Source organism: Theobroma umbraticum, unplaced genomic scaffold (assembly GCF_002168275.2).
Source record: "Theobroma umbraticum cultivar Fairchild unplaced genomic scaffold, ASM216827v3 scaffold_50.0, whole genome shotgun sequence".
In the NCBI taxonomy this organism is placed as follows: Eukaryota; Viridiplantae; Streptophyta; class Magnoliopsida; order Malvales; family Malvaceae; genus Theobroma; species Theobroma umbraticum.
The window spans coordinates 3,205,171-3,224,566 of NW_018397261.1; the positions used below are offsets into that span (position 1 = coordinate 3,205,171).

General features: G+C 33.4%; 3 protein-coding genes across 3 annotated transcripts; 1 reads left to right on the plus strand and 2 right to left on the minus strand.

Annotated features, from left to right (window-relative positions):
* Positions 1-1,385: 1,385 nt before the first annotated feature.
* WR3 (nitrate transmembrane transporter) lies at positions 1,386-3,274 on the plus strand. The gene is made up of 2 exons (XM_021430799.2): positions 1,386-1,823; positions 2,463-3,274. Exons 1-2 carry the CDS (start codon positions 1,697-1,699, stop codon positions 2,942-2,944), a joined length of 609 nt encoding a protein of 202 aa, XP_021286474.1. The 5' UTR covers positions 1,386-1,696; the 3' UTR covers positions 2,945-3,274.
* A 1,755-nt stretch (positions 3,275-5,029) lies between these two features.
* Positions 5,030-8,775, minus strand: LOC110418140 (manganese-dependent ADP-ribose/CDP-alcohol diphosphatase-like protein). Its single transcript, XM_021430775.2, has 3 exons — positions 8,655-8,775; positions 8,424-8,560; positions 5,030-6,282 (listed from the first exon to the last, which is right to left on the minus strand). The coding sequence occupies exon 3, from the start codon at positions 6,260-6,262 to the stop codon at positions 5,294-5,296; it is 969 nt and encodes a 322-aa protein (XP_021286450.1). The 5' UTR covers positions 6,263-6,282; positions 8,424-8,560; positions 8,655-8,775; the 3' UTR covers positions 5,030-5,293.
* A 1,101-nt stretch (positions 8,776-9,876) lies between these two features.
* Positions 9,877-15,924, minus strand: QS (quinolinate synthase). The gene is made up of 7 exons (XM_021430489.2): positions 14,818-15,924; positions 14,404-14,688; positions 13,757-13,975; positions 13,469-13,648; positions 11,925-12,434; positions 10,589-10,750; positions 9,877-10,444 (listed from the first exon to the last, which is right to left on the minus strand). Exons 1-7 carry the CDS (start codon positions 15,571-15,573, stop codon positions 10,364-10,366), a joined length of 2,193 nt encoding a protein of 730 aa, XP_021286164.1. The 5' UTR covers positions 15,574-15,924; the 3' UTR covers positions 9,877-10,363.
* Positions 15,925-19,396: the final 3,472 nt, after the last annotated feature.

Sequence of the window (19,396 nt, forward strand, 5' to 3'; positions counted from 1 at the left end):
CCCTTTATTTCTTTCTTATGTTTATTCTTTCTCAAGCCCCAGAAGTTAGTCAATTGGATCAACATCTATATTGGGATTTGAGACACCCAAAGGACCCATTCTTATTTTCATATATATCACATGTCCTTTAACTTTTGAATGTTAAATTAGGTTACCTAACCACAGTCTTGTGCTATTTAATTTCACTCACGTTAAAAAAAGAAAACTGCAGGTTGTCAGTTTTTATAATATTATAATATATATATATATATATATAGTATTATAGTAATTAGTTTTATAAGGAGAAAAATCTCGTGGAGATATTAAAAATAAAATAAAATAAATATAAATCAAAACTTTAATGGAGATTGGAAGAAGATTGGTTATTGTGTTGGTGTGAAAGGAAGACTCTCGGGAGCATCAATAACTTATCACAAATTTAAAAAGGAAGCATGAATTTGAAAACATTACAAGGAAGATAAGGAAAGAACAATATATAGATAGAATGAAGCGTACATGAATTGGATGGCTGACTGTCTAAGTTAGATAGAAGGCTACTTCTCATTCATATATTTATTTATTCTAAATTGAGTTGGTAACAGATAACCAACTAGGTAGCTTCATACATATTTGAAATATGCCGACTAGGCAATCACCACAAAATAAGTCACTTCTTTATTCTTGAAGGATAATTAAAAACTCTCTCTCTCTCTTTGACAATCATTTTATTTTATCCATTATTTTTCTTTTGATTTTTTTTAATAATTAAAAAAAAGATTCAAATTTTATTTTTTAAATAAGAGATTATGCACTAATTTATGAGTCATGTATTATTTTTTCTTTATTGAAACTTGGGGAAACGCAATTCAACCATAGAATCCAAGCACGTGCAAGCCTTCTATAATACCCAAATTGAATAATTAATTTTAAATTTCAATTATTCAGCTCTGATTTTTTTTATGTATAACGTACAGAAACTACTAACAATATCAAAACTTAAAGGACATATCAATCCTTTTTATTAGAAAACTAATAAAAAAGAAATCAAGTCATCCTAAGCAGGTATAGGAGTACCTTCAATGTATTCCAAAAAATAAGAAATAAAAAGAAGAAATTATTATAAAATTTTGAGCATGTTGTTACAATTAGGCCAACTTGTGACCACGTCAACACTGTTTTGGCTTTTGCTTAATTTTATAAGGTAAAGCTCAAATCTCCTCTTCTTGCTCCTTTGCACTTTCCTAAACATTAGGGGACAAAGCCAAACATATATAGAATAGTACTTGCTATACGGCTAACCATATGTCTTTCAACCCAGTTAGTCCCACAAAACAAAGTCAAACCAATAAACTAAACACCAAAACCATCACACCAAAAGTCAAAAAAACCTATGCTTTCTGCATATCAAATCCCTTGTAACCCCACCTCTTAATCACGTCAAAGGGGCGTTATACCACATAAGAATCTCTTCAAATTCTTAAGAAGCTATACCAGCAGATACTTTTGAGCCTTTTTGACTTTTCCGCCATGTGTTTATTAGAGAAATCCCTCCGCTTATTATTTTATTTGAGGTTGCTTCTATATAGGGGCCCTTAATTTCAAGTTTATTCATCATCAAGGAGTTTTATTGGGAATCATAGCCTCTCAAGTCTTCAACAGTTCCTAGCCTCCTAGCTTTTTGTGTGATTGCTTGATCAAGAGTTCAGGAGTATCATCAATGGCAGCTCGAGGTCTTCTCTTGGCTTCATTTCTTCTTTTCTCTTGCTTTGCAGAGACTTATGGGATGATCTCTTTCTCTTCCCTGCAAAGAACCCTTGTAGTTACTGCCTCGCATAGACAAGGACGTAAGTCATCTAAACCCCTCTCTCAATCGGAATTTGATTTGGTTTCTCCCAAGAAGGTCAACTCGTTTTAAATATATATAGATATATTTCTATCTGATTAGATCTCTATGTCTACCTGCATGAACTCTTCTCGAAGTTAACTTGATAGTAATCTGAGAGCATTTCCTTCACGGGGTGAGCATCGTTTAATTCTTGGGGATAAATTTTCAGTGTTTGCATAGTTTTACAGGCTATAGGTTTTACTTTGCGTTTGTGAAGACAACTAGAAGATTGTTTGATATTCGTATTAATCTTCGTTGGAACCAAGGCAATAGGAGATGTTAGTAAATGGCAATAGCAGATTTTTGTTACAGATATATCTAAACCATAACTTGCTTCTATGATGAAGAAGAATCCATCTATGGACCATATTACTTGAGAGTCTGAAATCTAGAGTTGACCAGCTTTAGGACAAATAATATTTTGTCCACTTTCACGGCTTTTTCCACATAGCTTTGTGTGCCTTTTCAACCTTGTCTGCGCCATGCTGCCTCATCATTTTTTTCAGGCTGGAAATTTCGATAAATAGCCATTTATGTTTTTTCTGCGCTTTTTTATTGTTACTTAAGAATTCATGGGGTTATTGATTAAATTGTACAGTTTTGAAAGGTGGTGAAGACAAAATTACAGTGATCTGGGGGCTGAACCAGAGTTTCCCAGCTGGGACCGACTCTGCCTACACGACCATCGGGGTCAAGCTGTGCTACGCTCCGATTAGCCAGGTCGACCGGGCTTGGAGGAAAACCGATGACCGTGTATCTAAGGACAAGACTTGCCAGTTCAAGATCGTGTCAAGGCCCTACAGCAACACCAACCAAACCTTTGAATGGACCATCGAGCGCGACGTGCCTACCGCCACGTACTTCGTACGCGCCTACGCTTTCAACGCTGAGGATCTCGAAGTGGCTTACGGTCAGAACACTGACGCCAAGAAAACTACCAACCTCTTTGAAATCCAGGCAATCACTGGACGCCACATGTCGCTCGATATTGCTTCCGTTTGCTTCAGTGCTTTGTCCGTCGTGGCCTTGATGGGGTTCGTCTTCGCTGAGAAGAGAAAGGGAAGGAAGGCGCAGCAGTAGTGGGAAACATGCAAAGGAAATGAGAACCCCCCGCGAAAAGTAAACTGTCCACCGTCAAATGATAATAGTGGGTTGCATGTTTCATGGTTTAGATTTACTACCCTCCTTTTAACAGTTTGTGTTATTAAATAAGCTTTGAACTAGAAGGCATTCGGACCCAAATTTACAGGGTCATCATGTTAATTTCCATGTTCCAGATGGAAAGGGTTGTGTCGTAGTCCTAGAGGATTTGGAGAACATATAGGTGGTTGTAACTTGTAACAGTAAAGAGTTGGAACTTGTATCTTCTCCTTGTTATGACAGTGGAAACATGCATTTTGTTACTAGTGATATTGGAGTTTGCTCAATTTATTATTCCAAGTTGTTGCTAGAAAAAATTATCTTTTTAGTAGGATGAATCTCGCAGAACATCTTGTTTGTAGAAAACTAGTTAATGAAATAGTAATTTGCTAACAAACCATATGGGGATTAAACAATGAAGCCAAGAGTGGAATAATCAAAACAAATAAAGTATCTAATAGTTAAATATGAAAATCTTATTGTGTAGATCTATGTGAAGTCATTTAATAAACAATCAAAAGATTGATAATAGAACTATGAAACTAAATATACGATTATAATGTGTAAAATATAAATAGTTAAAACGATATATAAGATTAATAATTTTTTCTTATATAATCAAAATTATTTAAATATTATATATTCAAGATAATTTCATTTCAACTAAATATAAAATGTAAAGTATATAAAAATATATTCAAATTAATTTCTTCTTATATAATCAGGATTAATAAAAAAATAATACATTGATAAAATTTTAAGTAATAATGTAACATTACAACTTATATTTGAGAATTATATAATAATTTGTTAATCTTTTAAGATTAAAATAATAAAAAATAAAATCCACGTAACATAAAAAAGAAAAACATGGCAAATGGAAGGTATATACCACATATGACATAACAAAAAGAAAAGAAAAAGAATATAGTTAATGGTTTGTAGAAATTTAGGAAAGAAAATTTATAGGAACTTAGAATATAAGGACAAATAGAATAGAAATAAAAAAAATAAACAAATATAAATAAAATAATAATTTACATTGAAAGAAAAAATAAAAAAAATTTAAAGTTGGGTGAGATGTGAAATTATTTTATTATTCTTTATTTATATTAACTATTAAATAAAAAATTATTCTGAGAGAGTCATTAAAAAATATATATATAAATTTTAAAAATTTTGAAAAAAATTTTAAAAAATTTGGGGGCCATAGCCCCCCATCACTTAAGGAGGCTCTGCCTCTAAATAAAATATATAGTAATATAAAATACATTATTTGGATTGGACTGAAGATGGAATTTTGGCTCAAGATGTGAAAAATCATAATTTTGAATTAACTTTCCTAGGTGAAGGACTTAGTTAAAATCTTACCAGGAGGATGGAAAGGTTTTAATTGTGTGTCCTAATATTACTTAATCCTATCAATTAATTTCAAATAAAGAGTTATAAAAATAATATATATAAAATAAAAGTAAATTTTAATTTTGCTACATAATTATAGATTATAAAATTATTTAAATAAATTAAATAAATATTACACAACAATATTATCATAATAACTGTAAATAGTAAAATTTAAGATGATGTGTTATGTAAACCCCATTAATATAGAAATAGGTAACAATGTTTAAAATAATAAAAATTGCATAATAAATTACAAAAATTAGAAATTATAGAAGGAAAACTTAAAAGAAGTTTAAAACAATAACTAAATAAAAAAGGAAAATACCGAGTCCATATTGCATTATTGCATCCTTAACTGCCACTTCATTCATTCTTGTAATAGTAAGTTTTTTTGAAAAACTAAGTTAGAAGATATTTTCGTATTTTACAAGAATTATGACAAAATCCATAAAATGTCTTTGATAAAAAGTTATCACTTGTAATAAATAATCGGAGATTTGCATTTTATTGATATGTATATTTAATGTAAGAATTTTTTTTTTTTATGGAAACTAAATGTTAAACCCGAAAATTTAGTAGAGAGGATCTTCCCCTATTTGTTAGCCCTTAACACCAACCCTCTCAATTGGACTAAAACTCTTCAATATTATATTATAAGGCACACCAGAGGCCTAGACAAGCAGCAGGAATGAATGATCAGTATGTGTAATTTGACATACAAAATCAATGATTAATCATCCAAACTAGTTGCGAGAAAAGCCGACTTGTTACATTGAAACCTTTGAAGGTCCAAGCATTTTCCTGTCAATGGTGGTCGACATAACATGGACTACATCTTTGATGAATGAATAGGACATTTCAGGAACTGATATTCTATCAAATTTGTCAAGGATGGAAACTGATATTGGTGCTTTTCATTCTGTCGGCGCCAACAAGGGATAACATATTGTTATAAACATCTATATACCCATATGCATAAGTACCAGGAGGACATTCTAAGGCAGCTTCAAACACTCTGTGGTGAATTCCATGAGAATCAATTGAATGTCCTCCTTCGTGATCATGCCCGGCTAGGCATACCTTCACACATTTGTAACGATGAATCACATCCATTACTTGGTCGTAATTCCATAGAAGTGCTTCTTGGCCTGATGCACTCGGATCCAGAGGCAGATGACAACATACAATTACTTTCTGTTTCAAGTTTGTTGCATCCTGAAGTACACCATCCAGCCATTCCATTTGTTCTTTTCCAACAGCTCCGTTGAACATAAGGAACCTTCTATCCAGGCCTTCCAGTCCCTCTGGGCTGTTTTTATCTGAATTTGGGTTCTTTTGTCTCAGGAATTCCAAGGCCTCCAATGTATTTGGATGATCATGAGGCCATCCGATTGCACTGATATCATAGCCATCCAGTACAACAAATCTGTATTCTGGTGTTGGTGAAAAGTCATAGTAGCCATGACCACCACCACCAGAATTTGGGATCTTCAATAAAGGAAGTAACTTATCCCGTGGGAGATTGTAAAGACAATGATTTCCAATAATGTGATACACGGGACCATTAAATTTTTCAAACTCCCCGACTACTTGATTCACAGTATTTAGAGATTGATCTTTGGGACAACGGCCATCAACTATATCTCCAAAATTAATAGCAAAATTAAGATTCTTGAGGTTGTTCCAGCTCTTGACTGCCCTTTGCAAAACAAGAATACTATGTCGATAATAGCGAGGAACCCCAATGAATGAGCAGCCATCAGGGATGTCAGCATACTGGACATCAGAGATAACGCCAAAGGAAAATAGAGGATGTCTGCCTTGCCCATTTGTTAATCTATTTGCAGACCCCATGTGGAATTCACTCCTTAATCCTATAAAATTACAAAATCAGTGATTAATTACGCAGTTTTTCCAAGGCAAAAGAATTCAGTCAGAGTCAAATTGAGTAATGAAATGGATTCTTTAGGAAATAAAGAAAAAAAAATGTCAAAAGAAAAGAACTATGCTTGATAGCCATAAAGCGTGTCATTAAACCAGTGATACAAAAATGGACCTCTAAACAAGAGAATTCTTATCCAATCCACAGCCATCTGTTAAAAGCTAAAGCAATGTAAATAGGAAACAAAGTCATCAACCATTTTTAAGCGAAGTAGTTTTTGGTTCTCACTTGGCTATCCCAGAAACTTCATTGCACATGTTCAAAATTAAAAGAATAACCTACCACACCGCATTGTAACAATGGTTTACTACAGCCAAAGCACCTAATTAGGCATGTGCTTTTGGATTTCTTCTGTCAATTGTTGCAGAATACGACTCTCGATAGAACGAATGGCAACAACAAAGGCTCTAACTAAAAGGGTGGATTTATTTAGCATAAATGCTTTTGGTGACAAATGGAGAAAAAGTTTTGGAGACTGATTAATCTAACCATTCAACAAAACAAGGCATATGTAGGTGCATATGTACATCAAAATCCCACAAGTAGAGGTACAAGGAAGTAGCTATAGGCATTGAGCATGGTCCATACATGGCCAATCTTAAGAAAACTCATAAGAACGTCACGCGTGAGAAAATTTCTAAATCTTCCTCAAGTCCATCCTTCTAAATTCTAACTTATGCAAATTGCAAATTATTTCCAAGCATAATTTGCCAGCCATGACTAGAAGCATATAACTATGAGCATTTGAAGAAGGCTTGATCTATATCCTAGTCTCGTATATCACAGACTGAACAAATCACCCTGAACTAAGAGTATGCCAGCAATTCTTCTCAAGATTTACTCCATACATTCTCAATTCTCCAACTAACTTTCCCTTAATTGATTGTGATGCCATATATATGTTCAATTTTGGCAAGTGAACAAAAGCAAAAATCGGTTCACCTTTTTTTTAATCTATACTTTCTTACGTTCAGCATTGCTACACTTTATGTTAACATACATGTCTAAAGTAAATATGTTGATACGCTAAAAGCCTAAAACATAAGCACTAAGGTTTTCTGCCTCAAGATTTGTTCCTATCTAGCTTTGCATCATCTTCTAGGTTATCTTCTAAATAATTATCCCCTGAATTTTCACGCTAATCTGCATCATGGTCCCTAGTTCGGTACTCATTCCACCACTTATTTATGAACAATTCTCACCCTGTTTAGAAAAATGAAAATCTCCAGTGTCTTCCACATTCAGCAGTAAACTTGCTTATTTATAAAGAGTGGATTGATATAGAGAGAGGAAGAATAACTAGGCAGGAGCGTGAATGAACCACCGATTAAGATGAGAAGCTCAGTGTTAGATGATGGCACACTGCAGGATCTTAAATTATTAATTTGCATATGATTTTTTTAAGCAGAACGTATGACCTATGCTCAGAGGAATCCATTGCCACTTCCACTACTCCACCGTTTGTTTTTTTGGGTAAATTTTTCATTTTGGTGGAAGTCCAGCAGGTTTTCAGTCAAGGACTTGCGACATTGTGCCTAGGTTGTTTAATAAACCAAGCAGGAAGCTTATCATTCACAGAAGTAACTAGTTTCCACCTTTGTGTCAGTTTGGTGGGTGAATGTTCAGGGGAGGTGGGAATTTTAATGAGGGGCAGATTCTACGAGTAAAAATTAACATCGTACAGTACTATGATTCATCGAAACAAGTCAACATCCCCACCCGATTGAGTTCATAACAGACCTCAAAATCCCAGATCATAACTAACAGAAAATCCTACATACGAGACAAAGATTGGGAAAATAATTCAACAGTTAACAGACTCCTCTCTCTGGCTTCTTAAACAAGAAAATATTGGTTTCCCAGATCGGCTGAGAAAAACAAGCGAAACGTGAAACATGTGCAGCCGTCATTCCGGATGACAAGAGAGAACCAAAGAGATATCAAGCTAAGTATCAAAAACCCACAAACCGGAAAACTAAAACTCTAAAACAAAGCTATGATTCAACAGAAGATCAAACAATATGCATCAAAAAGAAAGAAGGGAGAGACTGCAGGGAGTTCTTAAGGACGTACCTTGTTTTCGTTACAATTCTGTGGAGAAACGAAACCTCCAACAGATATCCGAAGTAGCAGCAGATTGTGACTGAAAATCTGAAAAGAGATAGCTTTGGATTGGAGAAGGTGTTTGTTGTGGGGTGTGAACTACTTTTCTGCTTCCAATAATGAAGAAATACGTGTATAAGACATAAGACACAAGTTGCTGTCAGAATACGGAATAAATAATATTCGTGATTTAGGAAATACCAGCATTATAGGCTTTCAATCATCTCCAGGACATATATTAACCAGGGTTTATTCATTAGCCTTTTCCAAATCCTGTCTTCAGTTTTAAATATAGTTGTTGTATTAAGAAGGGATTAATATGTATTTGCCAAAGTAAATGACTATATATATATATGTATATATATATTATAGTATCAGATAATAAAAATAATTTAAAAAGTTTTATCATCGGTCTGCTCTGCGTGCAGTCAACCACCATACTTGAACACGGATTTTCCTTAGACTTTTAGGCAGAACTCTAAGATTGTTCATAAAGAAACAACAAAACTTGTGGTTTATCTTTGTCTTCCTAACAAAATCAAGTTAGCAAAAGTCTATAAAAGAATAATAATAATAATCTTGTCTTTCATTGTATTCAAATTAATTTTTAAATTTTGATTTGTATTCAAAGAGCTTTTAATTTTAACGAAAAATTAACTATTATATCTGATATAAAAAAACATTTTACGCCTACATCATATATAATTTAATTAACTGGCATAATTTATACAAACAATACGTGATCATATGAGTTAGCCAAATCATATATCATGTAAACATAAAATTTCAACTTTGATGATAATTAATTTTTCATTAAGATTATTGGTTAAGGTTAAGAATTTATTTGGATATAAATCAAAGTTTAAGAACTCATTTGCATACATTAGAGTAAAAAGCTTAATTGTGAAAATAGTTGATATTGTATAAACTACTATTTCAGTAAAAAAAACATATTTTTTTAATTTTACAATAGCTCGAAGATACATAGTTGAAAATATCACAAAGTAAAAAATACATATCATTAACAGAAATAGGAATAATTTTTCTTCAATATAATGAAAATTTGAAGCGTGTAGTATAAGTAAAATTGTATTATATTAATATTTTATGGCTATAAAACTTAAAAAAGATCTTAAAAATAAAAATATATAAATTTAATTAAATATAATAAAAAATAAAAATTTATTTGTATTTTTTTAAGTATTATATCAATTCTTTTTCTTTGTTATATAGCATCAAGTTTTTGTTATGATTAAAAATTATAGAATTGAGAATGATGTCGTAATTGTACTAATGATGAAGCAATGTTTCCGAACTTGGAAGTGCGGAAAACCAACTAGAAAATTCAAAGCTGAAATCATAGCCACCTGGATTGGCTTTGAGTGAGAGAAAAGGAAAGCAAACCAAGGGAAGAGGTTATCAGTCAAAGGAAAAGAAGAGAAAAAGGGTTAATCATAGGCAACCGTATGCCATTTTAAGGATACATCCAAGTTCAAGAATGGTTTATGTAGTTTTTTCAGATGGAAATGGCGGTGAACATTTTCGTTTACAACAAAAAAGTGATTTGGACAAAACTAAACTTGGGGCCTACTTTCTTGCATAGAATTGGAATTGTCGTGGTGTACACTACTCTTAAGAATTCAAGCCTTCTTGAAGATGATTTCTTCCCTGTAGAACTAATAGCTATACAATGTCTACAACACAAACCAGGACTGAATCCACTTTGATTTCCTATAAAACTAGCACTGACCTACATTGACTATTATAACTAGCAACTTGGAGGACAGTGAGAGAGAGGGGGGTGTGAAGACCCTGTGTGAACCTCTGATGGAGCGATATCCCTATCCAAACCTAATCTGCTTGGAGGAAAACACGTTAGGCCAAAACCCAGCATGCATTCCTGGACCGGCTCAGCTTATAGACACTGACTTTCCATTACCATGTGGACCAAGAACCTGGTAGACAAGCTTCTCTGGCAATTCTTTCTTGGCCTGCAAAATAAGTATCACCGAATCTCAACAAAAGCAAAACCCAGAAAATTGAAGTCCCATCCTTCTGTTGCATTTGTACAGTTCTTTCATGTAACAAATTATTCCCGCTTCTCCAATAATCAAAAAATGAAAGAGAATACTAACCTGAAAGTGTCTCATATGCAATATAGGCTCACATCCAACATCTGCAATATTTTTTCCTTGAGGGGTTTGCAACTTGAACCGTTCAGCTTCATATGCCTCAAGGATATTTCTTTCATCAGGTAATTGGCGGCAAATTTTTAGGAGTGCGGTAAGAGAATTCATCTGGGAGATGAGAGTTAATCAAATATGAGAAGCTTAACTTGTTTATTGTTTAAAAAAAGGATTCAAAACATTAATACACAAGCCTGGGGGAATTAAACAGAATTTGAAGACATTACATGGTCAGCATAGGTGCCATGTCACACCGAGGTAAGGCATTACGAGTACAACCAAAATCTAAACCCCTCATCCATTATTAAAAAAATAAATTCAATTGATAAAGTAATAAACATTTCAGACAGAGAAAATAGGTAACAAAAAATATGCTACCACATTAACATATCAAGGTTCACTACCCTTTACCATAAACAATAGCAAAATAGTGGCTTCTCTATGGAACATGGATAAATTAATTAAAAAAAGATCAGATGAACCCGTCATTCTAGACAACTGAAGAATGTGATAAAACATGATCATGATATCAAGATTAGTTAGGCAAAAGCATAGAACAATGCTGACCAAATCAAACACAATACTAAACACCAAGAATCAAGATTACTAATTTAAGTTGTACTTGGGAACTTGAATATGGAAGATGTGATACGGATTTCAAATTTAGTATAAATTTTGTGACAGATATAACTCATAAAAACATCAGTATATTTTCAAATTCATAAATTTGCTAAATCTCTATTTAGTGGTGAATTTCAAATACCTAAATGAAATGGTGATTTGATATTTATCTTCTTACACTCTCTTAAATACATAGGTGAATCAAATTTTAACTAGTTCACATATAATAGCTGCATTCATCCTTACAATTTATGTAACAAACAAAAAAAAAATCCAGTTTCTCAAATTTATGTTCCCAAAATTAGCATACTTAAGGATTTCTCAATGATTCTACAACCTCATAGTAGCTGCTAGCAGCTAAAGTACATGGTGCATTTTGGTCTGGCTACAACTAAATCTTAACTTCAGAAACATTATTTCATAACTTTTCCAGTTTGATCCAAATGTTAGACATGAGAAAAAACTACTGCTTTTACTGAATTTCATTTTCACACTGTTCTTTTCAATTACTGAACAACTTTCACATCCTATAATTACTATTCAACTTCAGAAAGTGTACATACAGTTCAAGACATCAGCAGGCAGCCTAAATTAATAGAGAAGACAATAATCAGCAAATGAAATTTACAAAGGACTGTGCTAACATATATAAGAGCATGCTAACCTTCATGTATGGACAAGATGCACAACCGCCATGAAGAGAACATCCCTCCCCACTTGCAACTCCAGGTAAAACAGGGAGTATAACATCACCCATTTTAACTGATTCAAGAACTGGGGATGAGCTCGTAGATGTTTTTGTCATTGAATCAGATGAGACTGGAAAGACAATTTCAACATTGATTTTTGCTGTAGAAGTTGACTTTGAAGAATCTAACAAACTGCGAACAGCTGCAACAATTGCAGTCACCATTCCTGATTCTGTACCCAAGACAAATTGGAGGTGGTCATCAACATTTCTATCTAATGCCTCCTGAACCCTTTGTTTTATAAAATCCAATATGTTTTGAGTGGAGCCTACAACACCCATTCCTCTTCTCTTGGCTTCCATTGCCAAAGAGAACATTTCTCCAGGAACCTCTAAATGTGCTGTTAGAAATGCATCACAGTACATTTCATTTATCTTCTCTACAACCTCATGTCCAAAAAGGTGATGAACAATACATGTTCCAGCCTGATGGAAAAATGTCACTAAGTCAGCGATAAAAAGCTAAGTAATTGTACCTCCAAAGCAGCAAATGCAAGATATGATAAAGGGAAAATGCAGTAATAAAAGATAGGAGAGACAGCTATGCAAAGATCTCAGCAGAAGTGTTGCAGCAATTATACATAAATGCAGAAATAACAGAGAAACAGTTTTAGCCAAAGCAACAAACTACGATATAAGTTTTCATGGCCAAATGCACAGCTCAAGATAAGTACACCAAGGCAGAAGGATGTACATTCCCCCTTCCACTGCATTTCACCAAAATGTCTCTGGCAATCATACTTCTTCCATTTTGCATGTTTCATGATGCAACAGCTTGGACTTGGTATGCAGTGCCATATATTTGATAAGGCAGAGAGATAGATATTCCATGAAATTCATGTTTGATTGCAATGAAAATAAAACAAGATGGAAGTCTGAGCGAAAGCTATATGAAGGGAAAATTAGGAAAGTAAAATAATTCCTGAATCCTGATCTGATTGCTATAGTATACACTCTGCCTGCTGATCAGAAAGGGTCAGAGAAAGGCAAATCACATGTGGTTAAGGAATATTGAGACAGGTTTGCTGATAATAGTAGCCATGTCATAAGATAAACTATTTCAAAGCATATTTCAGCTTGTAGATAAATTCATAGAAATAAATGGATTCAAATGCTTCATTCATTGTTCAGGTAATTCCTATGTTTATTATCTACTTAAAATATTGCAATAAACAATTTATAAATGGTGCCAACAATCAGATGAATTCCCACATCCTTCAAAACAAAAATGACCAAAAAGTTTTCTTTGTTTCTTCTTTAAAAAGGGTTCCTTGTAATCTTAAATTGTGATAAATAAAATTTCCAACAACCAAAATGCAAAAACCAGGCTGCTATAGATGCATAAAGACATAACATCATCACCAAAGTTGATACTCAGACATACATAGTACACTGTGTGACTCACCATAGAAACAAACTCTAATTCATCTCAGTTCCCCAAATACTAAAGAATAATATACCTCATAATAGTGCAGGCGAGGAAGCAGTGATTTAATTGAGTCTCTATTATGTTCTGGGTATAATTCAGCAATTTCCTCATCAGACATCAAAGTCATCTGCTCGAACAACTCTTTTATATTAGCACCCATATAGGAATCAGGCCCATACCATATGTTTAAGTCTGGGATTTGAGTAAAAGCCTGTGGAAACCAAGAGAGGTGAACTAAGAACAGATACCTTAAGACTGAAGTTAAAGCACTATGTGAGGAAGCAGCAGAAAAGAAAATGATGCTCGGAATACTACCCACCTGCAGAATGGTTTGCACAACATTTGAAGAAGTACAAGTGATTGTAGGTACAAGCTCATGAGCATAAGCTTTTGTTTCTAGTGAAGTATTAATGTAAATAACGTGCAAAGAAGGAAGTGAGTTAGAAGCTGCCTTGAGATAGTTCATATAATCAGGTGTAGCAGCAGCATCAGCCAAAGAACAACCGATGCGTTCATTTGACATCCTGTAGACACCAACCTGCAATTACATTATACAAAGAAACAAATCCATGAACAGCATTAGTTCTTTTGAGCTGAAAACAGGATACATTCAGCTCAATGCCAGATAAAGCATGCCATGTGCCAAAGAAAAACAACAGTACCATACTTCAATTTTTTGTCTTGCGTTTAGTGCGTACATAAAACTTTGGATCATACAGCTTTAAATTGTACTATTTAGGTCCAAAACAAGAGAATACTCCCAGCTGTAAAGTTTAGATATCTGTAGATTAATTCTCATTAGAAAGCTTTCTCAACATAACTTCCCTATCATATGACCATCCTAGTGTCTGATTCATGCTCTTCTAGTTTTACAAGGTAATTTCTTCTCTTATAAGTACTTTGCATTTAATTCTTACAAAAAATGAAAAGTAAACTCGAAGAGAAAGAGTAAAGGAAACAGTATACCTCTCCAAAGCCAGCTTGATCAAGAATCGCACGCACATTTTCTGACATAAAATCTACACCCAAAACGGTTATGAATTTACATCCAGCTTTTGCCATCTTGAGAGCTGTATCTGCCATGACTAACGAGTCAGATATATGGATGTGAGGCCAATCTTTCTGAGCAGCAGTTAAGATGCCTTGCACTTCAGGATCCATGTAAAAGTGAGCAACTACACCAATTTTCTTCTCTTTCAGAACATTGACAAGTTCTTTCACCTTTAACTCATCCGGGAACAAATATCTTGCCTGCAATTCAACTAGAATTGAAACTTAGGATCTTAATACCACCAGGAAAATAAAATCCTGAAAAGATAATAGTCTTACCCAAATGAAAAAAAAAAACAACGGGGGTGCGAAAATCAGTAAAGAACTAACCTGAGCCTCGGCATAGCTTCCTTTTGGCTGAACACCCGCAGCCGTGATCACCAACGAAGGAAACGGTTCAAACGGGGCCTTGCCTTCCTTCTGAGAAACCAAGGCCCTGGTTCGCTTCTGCATACTAACCAACACATTATGCCACGTGTTTACACGAGACCTTGCCCCACCAGGCAGTCCCACGTTAAGCGCCGCCAAGTCCTCTGTTTTCAATCCCAGCACTTCCTCTGGCGCCGCCCCATCAAGAACCGAAACCAAACATGCGCAGAATCCTTTCGTGATCTCCGAATCGCTGTCGGCCCAAAATCTCATCTTCCCCTCAGAGTCCATCTGGACTTCGAGCCAAACTCGGGCCGTGCAGCCCATGACCCGGTTCGAGTCGGTACGAGAAGAAGCTGGGAGAGTAGGGAGGATAGAAGCATAGTGAAGGAGACGCTTGACACGGTCGAGAGGCTCTAAAAGGGATTGGAATTCGGAGAGAAGGCTGGAGAGTTTACGTGGAGGGAGATGAGCGGTCTGTGAGGGAGACACGGTGACAGCAGAGCAGGAAAAAGAAATGGGCTTTGAAGGAGTTGAACCAGGAGGTGGAGATTGGATACATTTGAGAGACTTAAACAAGGATTTTTTATTGGTTCTGGGTGTTTTAAGGAAGTTGAAAAGAAGTGATTTTGGGTTAGAAATCTGGGTTTGAGAGATAGAAAAAACAGATGAAGACGAAGAAGAAGCTTTCATGGCGATGGTAGCAGAGGATTCCATGAGAGAGAGAGAGAGAGAGAGAAGGCCTTGACGAGCGGGTCAAACTGAGAGAGAGAGAACAAAAAAAAAAGAATGTGTTTAACGGTTGGATATGCACAGCAGAAAAAGCAGAGCCCTTCGTTAAATAGAAGATATGGAGAGAAGCAGAGCAAAGGAACACCACCAAACCAACCTGTAAAAGGATGCAAGCAGGCGCGAAACGAACCCAAGCCAACAAGCAAATGCTGCCTCCGTTTCGAAACGAACCCAAGCCAACACGCAAATGCTGCCTCCGTTTCGAAACGAAACCCTTCAAGAGTTCCAATTTCCATTTTCCTCTTCTTTCTTGGAAAAGGACTTCATATGCCCTAATCTGTGGGCTCCAAGGATTTTTTTGACAGTCCCATAATTGTTAAGAGCATATATGCGTCTAAATTCTTGCAATAATAAATTTTCAATCACGACATTAGCCTCGGATATATGGGGTTTCCATTTGAAAATTCAGGCTCCGTTTTGGTAACAGTAAAATAGTTTGTCGAAGAAATATATTTTATTGAAAAATTTAATAATTTTTGTTATTTTTATAAATTGTCAAAAATATTTTCTACTAGTTGAATTATTTTTCATCCTTATTTATCTTCAATAATTTTTCACCTTTAACACCATAAAAATATTAATATACGTTAATTATGTACTACATCCAAAACATTTTTCTAACATTAAAAATATTATATATAAATAATATTTAACCTTATTTATTTATTTATTTATTTCTCATCATATTATTATAATAATTAATTTATTCAGTCAATTAGTCATAAATTAAAAATTAAAAAAAAAGATTTTCAAGTGTGAAAAATTTATTTTCTATTTATATAATTTTTTTTAATTAACCTTAATTATTTTGTGTTATATTAAATATTGTAGTGTCTAAGTAAAAATAATTACAATGATATGATTTTATTGAAATAATTATTTTGTGTTTCACTTTTAGAAAAACATTTTTCAAGGAATATAAAATGTTTCCATAAAAGATTTTCAATCTTCTGTAAGGGAGAATTTTTATGAATATAAAATATTTTACAAATACGAGTATAAAATATTTTTCAATTATTTTATTACTTTATAAAATTTGTAAAAAAATATAAGACAATTTTCAAAATAATAAAACACTATAACTTAAAATAACAAGACATTTACGTATGAAAAATGTTTTGGATAATTTATTTAAATAATAAAAAATATTAAACTTTTTGACAAAATATTTTTCAGAATTATGGATTTCTTTCGTCAAATTATTTTACATTTTAGGGATACTAAATGTAATCTTACCAAGTTGGCAAGTGAAAAAGATAAAAGCAAATTGTATAAAAAATCTCCGGAAGTTGTTAAATCTGTTATTGTTTAAACAAAAAACTGACTAGTCGGAAGCTTTCCATTGAGACCGTTCCGGTTCGCACATATACTGCCGTAAAACAGGTCAGGCTCGCAGGAAGTGCGCATGTGGTCTGGCAAGCTACTTCATTCACTCAACTCTCACCATTAATTTGGGAACAAGAAATTAGGCCAGGCCAAGACCATTCCATCCATCCCAAACGTCTTCCTTTCAATATCCCAGCCAAATATTAAAATGAACAACAAATGGAGGTCCCCCCATTATGACCTGTCCCTTCTGTCCTTGGCCAGCACAAAGGTGCCAGACCTTTTCCTTCTCTTATCAACTTGTTTGTTTTTCTGCTTTTTAATTTTAACTGATTTCCAAGAAGACGACAAACAAAAAATTATCTATATTTTTATTTTTTTTTCTAAACAATCCAAAGTTATTCAGGGATCGGCAAATTTATTTAAGGATTAATTTTTTTTTTTTGGATCACAAGGTTAATTTTTTAGAGGACTCCAAATTAATGATTATTATATACATAATAATGTAAATATTTGTGAATCGTAAGAGTTGAATGTGTAAAAAAAAAAACATTTTTAACCTTGATTGTTTAAGTTAAAGAGTTATTCAAAATGTTTTTTCAATTCAAATGACAAATTAATAAATAAAAATATGTTATTAAAAAGTTTATTCCAATACAAATAATAACGGAATAAATAAGAAGGTTGTCCACAACAGTAACTAAAACGTTAAAATTTTTAAAATAATAAAATCTCATAATAAATGAATTATGGTGCTATGTAACATGAATGTATGAATTTTATTTTTTAATATTTATGAATTTGTTCCACTATTCATTAAAAAAATTTTATTTTATAATAATATTAGGCTATCAATGATCAATGACTAATCACTATAAATAAGCTAATTTATATTCATAATATTAGATGAAAATTAAATCATTCCTTAAGAAAATGATCACTCTTAATATTTTTTTATACAAGTAAAAATTATAACATAATCATGTAAAATCATTAAATTTTTATCAAATACAATAATTTAATCACTAAATACAAATAAAAAAAAAGAGTTAAAGGTAGAACAAAATCCATAGTCATGACGTCACCCTGAGGCTAGGCAATTCAAAGCGAGACGTGGCGCATGGGTAAACGGTAGACGGGGCAGCGCGTGTATCGGACCCATGTTTTGAAGCAAAGATGAAGATGGCAGAGGGATCAGTATCTGCTGTCAAATCTAGGACACTTGCAAGTTGTGGCTTGGCTAAGTTCCTCGTGACTTCAAAAACTGTCTTCATCTCGATTTCCATCTGGCTCGCTCCTTCCAATTTCCCAGTCAAAATGAATAATTTCGCCATCGGTGGCTATGCTTTAGGTCTTTGCTTTGCTACTTGCTTTTTCCTTTCCCCCTCTCTTGGTACTCACCTTCTGTGGAAAAATGAGTGTGAGAACCAAAAGTTTGACTCAAATTCCCAGTGGGTTGGTTAGTGCACATCACCTGGCGGCATATGAAGCACCCAAAATGAAAATGAAGCACACTGGATGGAACCCTGCCACTTGCTAGCATTTTGATGCCCTTGTTGGTGCTTATATATCAGAAGTCTATGGTCTGATTTGTGCTGAGTATTAGAAAAATGAGAATTAGAAGACAAGAAGAGTTGCCTTTCAAACAAAAAAAAAGACAAAGAAGAGTTTAAAGGCTAATATGTCTCCAGAATACCATAGAAGAGTTTTTTCTAGGCTTGATGAGAACACATGTTTTTGATAAGGACACTCTTGGTGAACAAATATAACATTTTATCAATGATTAAATGTAACTAATTTTTGTGAACAACTATTAACTTTTCACTTGATAAACAAACTAAATTTTTAAAATTAAATTAATTGTATTTGTTAAACCTAAAATAATTTGTCACCAATATCAAATATTTGATATACCAAGTTTGTTTAAAAAAAATTCCTCTTTTCATATAGATTAAATAAATCCACCAATATTGTAAACTACCACCAACTATAGCAATAAGATGGCAAACTTTTACAATGATTGACCACCAAAATAAATATTGATTACCTCTCTAATTTTTGTTAAAATATATTAATTTCTGGGTATCCACCATGTGAGGTGATCTAGCTGATATAAAATAAATAAGTCGCATTTTTATAAGGATTTTTAACTGATTTTTTATATTTTTATTGTATTTAATTAAGTTTTTTTATTTATATTTATTTTTTTAATTTATCCAATTGAACTTTTATCTCGTAATAAAAATATAATCAATTTTATTTTTAATGACAATTGTCACTTCTTATATATGTGTATTCTAACGAGACATATTAATTAGACAGAGTAAAGATCACAAACATGACACGTCATATAATCAATTCTAATTGTGGTTATTGACGTGATATTTCATATATTAACTTTATATTTAGTTAGCATGTCACG

Coding starts and splice junctions, on each gene's coding strand:
- QS (XM_021430489.2), bottom strand. CDS start 15,573: ATGGAATCCTCTGCTACCATCGCCATGAAAGCTTCTTCTTCGTCTTCA. Junction 13,976..14,403: donor ATCAAGCTGGCTTTGGAGAG/GTATACTGTTTC, acceptor ATGTAATTGCAG/GTTGGTGTCTACAGGATGTC. Junction 13,649..13,756: donor TTGTGCAAACCATTCTGCAG/GTGGGTAGTATT, acceptor TGGTTTCCACAG/GCTTTTACTCAAATCCCAGA.
- WR3 (XM_021430799.2), top strand. CDS start 1,697: ATGGCAGCTCGAGGTCTTCTCTTGGCTTCATTTCTTCTTTTCTCTTGC. Junction 1,824..2,462: donor TGCCTCGCATAGACAAGGAC/GTAAGTCATCTA, acceptor TAAATTGTACAG/TTTTGAAAGGTGGTGAAGAC.
- LOC110418140 (XM_021430775.2), bottom strand. CDS start 6,262: ATGGGGTCTGCAAATAGATTAACAAATGGGCAAGGCAGACATCCTCTA.